This window comes from Bidens hawaiensis, unplaced genomic scaffold, assembly GCF_021521415.1.
Source record: "Bidens hawaiensis isolate Kalapana, Puna unplaced genomic scaffold, B.hawaiensis_p1.1 tig00023240_1, whole genome shotgun sequence".
NCBI classification, from domain to species: domain Eukaryota; kingdom Viridiplantae; phylum Streptophyta; class Magnoliopsida; order Asterales; family Asteraceae; genus Bidens; species Bidens hawaiensis.
The window spans coordinates 230,182-232,773 of NW_027493650.1; the positions used below are offsets into that span (position 1 = coordinate 230,182).

A 2,592-nucleotide genomic window follows, 5' to 3' on the forward strand; every position below is an offset into this window, starting at 1 on the left:
CTACTAATCATATCAATCATCATTTTTTTTTTATTTTATTTAAATATAACTACTAATCATTACATAATAATTATTTAAACTACTAATATCTATTTTTTAATTAGGTTTTTTTAAAGACTATTGTAATTAGTTTTTTGCAATACTAGTATTAATAATAGTATATTAAATATTTTATTATACAATTATGAATATTACTAGTCTTCTAAAAAGTACTCAAATATATAAATACGAAAATACAAGTTCATTATGAATGTAAAAACACTAAAATAATTAATCACTTAAATCCACAAACCCACTTTCAGGACGATAAAGTTGGCTGTACAGTTCTATACGCGACTTATACATTGTTTCCCACCTAACTGCAGACCGGCTAATATTGTTAAGATTCCAATAAGGCGTGATAACAGGCATTGGGGATTCTCCTTGTAACTCTACCATGACATAATGGGTCTCACCAAATACTAAAGCAATTGTAAGAGCTCTGTGATGTTGACTTTCTTCTGGACCACTCCAAAATGGGAAAATAGTGGTACTGCCTGACATGCTTAAAGAATGGATGATAACACCAAACCTATTGGCAATCAGAACACCTGCCTCAGGCATTTTCATCCAGTGTTCTTCTGGACAAGGTGACCCAAAAAAACACAAGTCATGATACAAAGAATTTACATCCCTGACAAACATATCTTTATAAATATCGTATCGATTTTGTAACTCTTCTCTCATTTGCTGTCGAATGTACTCATAAGATTTTTCTTCATCAAGTCCGAGGCAAACAGCTATTGCTCGAAATCCACAGTTTCCATCGCCTTTAACATTCTGTATATTTGTTATATATGGATGAAATACTTTTGGAATATCGCTCAGTATATTGGAATCATTCAACTGTGGCATTACATTTAAGTCTATCATGTATGAACGCTCAAAACATTCACCTGGGACTTCATTCAAGTCTATCAACGGTTCACTGTTCAGGTCAAATTCGAATGAACTATGTCTGGCTGGCTCCTTAATCGGATCAACAAAATTGGGCACATTTGAGCAACTATATCTGGCTGAACAAAATTCAGCACGCCTTTTCTGTTGTGATTTTTTCAAGCTTGGCCGTCCACGAGTATTTTTCTGAACTCGAGGTTCCTGAATATCAGTTGTACCTTGACCGACACGTCTTTTTTGTTGTGATTTCTTCAAATTTGGTCTTCCACGAGTATTTTTCTGAATTTGAGGTTCTTGAATATCTGTTGTACCGAGACCTATTATGTCCTTCAGCTTTCTTAACCAACTTTTTTTCCCAGCTTTGGACTGCTTGTTGAAGTTTTCTTTAAAATGTTTTAGTTCATTCTCGCAACTAACATCGTCATCTTGGACAGTTGTTGAAGGTACAAAATCTAGCTTCCTCCAAAAGATATCAATCGAATCCAAGGAAATACATTGACCTATGTTAAAATATAAATAAGTAATATATTAACAATTTGCGTAGAAAACATACGTGGATATTTTATCAAGAATGACTGAAGTTGCTTGTAATTGTCTGTGTAAGAAACCAAAGTTGTAGAATCTTCTAGTAACTCCCATAATTTTAGAAAGTTGTCCCAATCACGTGCTGACCTGATAGATTGCCTACAGTTCTTGAATATGTTGCGACTAATGTGCCATCTACAAAGTAATTGAGTAGCATTCGGGAAAACTTCTTTGCATGCATTCACTAAAGCCAACTCCCTGTCTGTAAGTATAACACGTGGGTGCATACACTTGTCCAATGTTAACTTTAGACAGTTTAAGACCCATGTATAGCTTTCTATCTTTTCATTTTGCATGAAGGCAAAAGCTATGGAAAATGTCTTGTTGGTCGAAGTTACACCAACAATCTGAACAAAAGGCATATTATAGCTGTTTGTTTTGTACGTGGCATCTATAATCAACACGTGTGGGAATGCACGCCAAATATCGAATGATATTGGATGAACGAAAAATAAATTTTCTAACTTGTTTGAACCAGTTGTAGTAAATTCATAAACATAACCATTAGAATGTAAAATAGACATGAGAACCTGCATCGGAGAATTGCCTGCTTGCTCACTCATGCGAATTTTAGTGCGTGCATTGTAAATCGTACTGATTGTAGATGCATTACTTAGGTTCCTCTCCTTCAGTATCGATAGAATATCACGTGGTGCCACATTCATCCTTGTCAATTCTGCAACCAAACTAAATTCATCATCAGTTAACCGCTTAGCATATGGATGGCCTTCCATATGCTGTACAGGCGGATGGTTATGTTCATCACATATCATCGTTAACATCCAGGAATTATATTCTATTGAATATTTCCCTTCTAATTCGAATGGGCAGTCAGTTTTTTTTGTACCAGAAACTTTACTTGAATCCTTAACTTTATATTTTCCGCCACGATCACACATGATTACAACTTTATACACGAACCCATTAGGATATTTGTTCGATCTTTTAGTGACGACGACAACACCAAGAGAGCGTGCCAAGTTTTGTACCCAATTCATCAATTCTTCATGGGACCTGAACACCTAAAAATTAATAAAAAGTTAATAAAAAGAATAGATATTACACTTAATA

The 2,592-nt window shown here is 34.6% G+C and overlaps 1 protein-coding gene across 1 annotated transcript; it reads right to left on the reverse strand.

The window, feature by feature from the left end:
- Positions 1-270: 270 nt before the first annotated feature.
- On the reverse strand, positions 271-2,294 carry LOC143567234 (uncharacterized). The gene is made up of 2 exons (XM_077053700.1): positions 1,490-2,294; positions 271-1,436 (listed from the first exon to the last, which is right to left on the reverse strand). Exons 1-2 carry the CDS (start codon positions 2,292-2,294, stop codon positions 271-273), a joined length of 1,971 nt encoding a protein of 656 aa, XP_076909815.1.
- Positions 2,295-2,592: the final 298 nt, after the last annotated feature.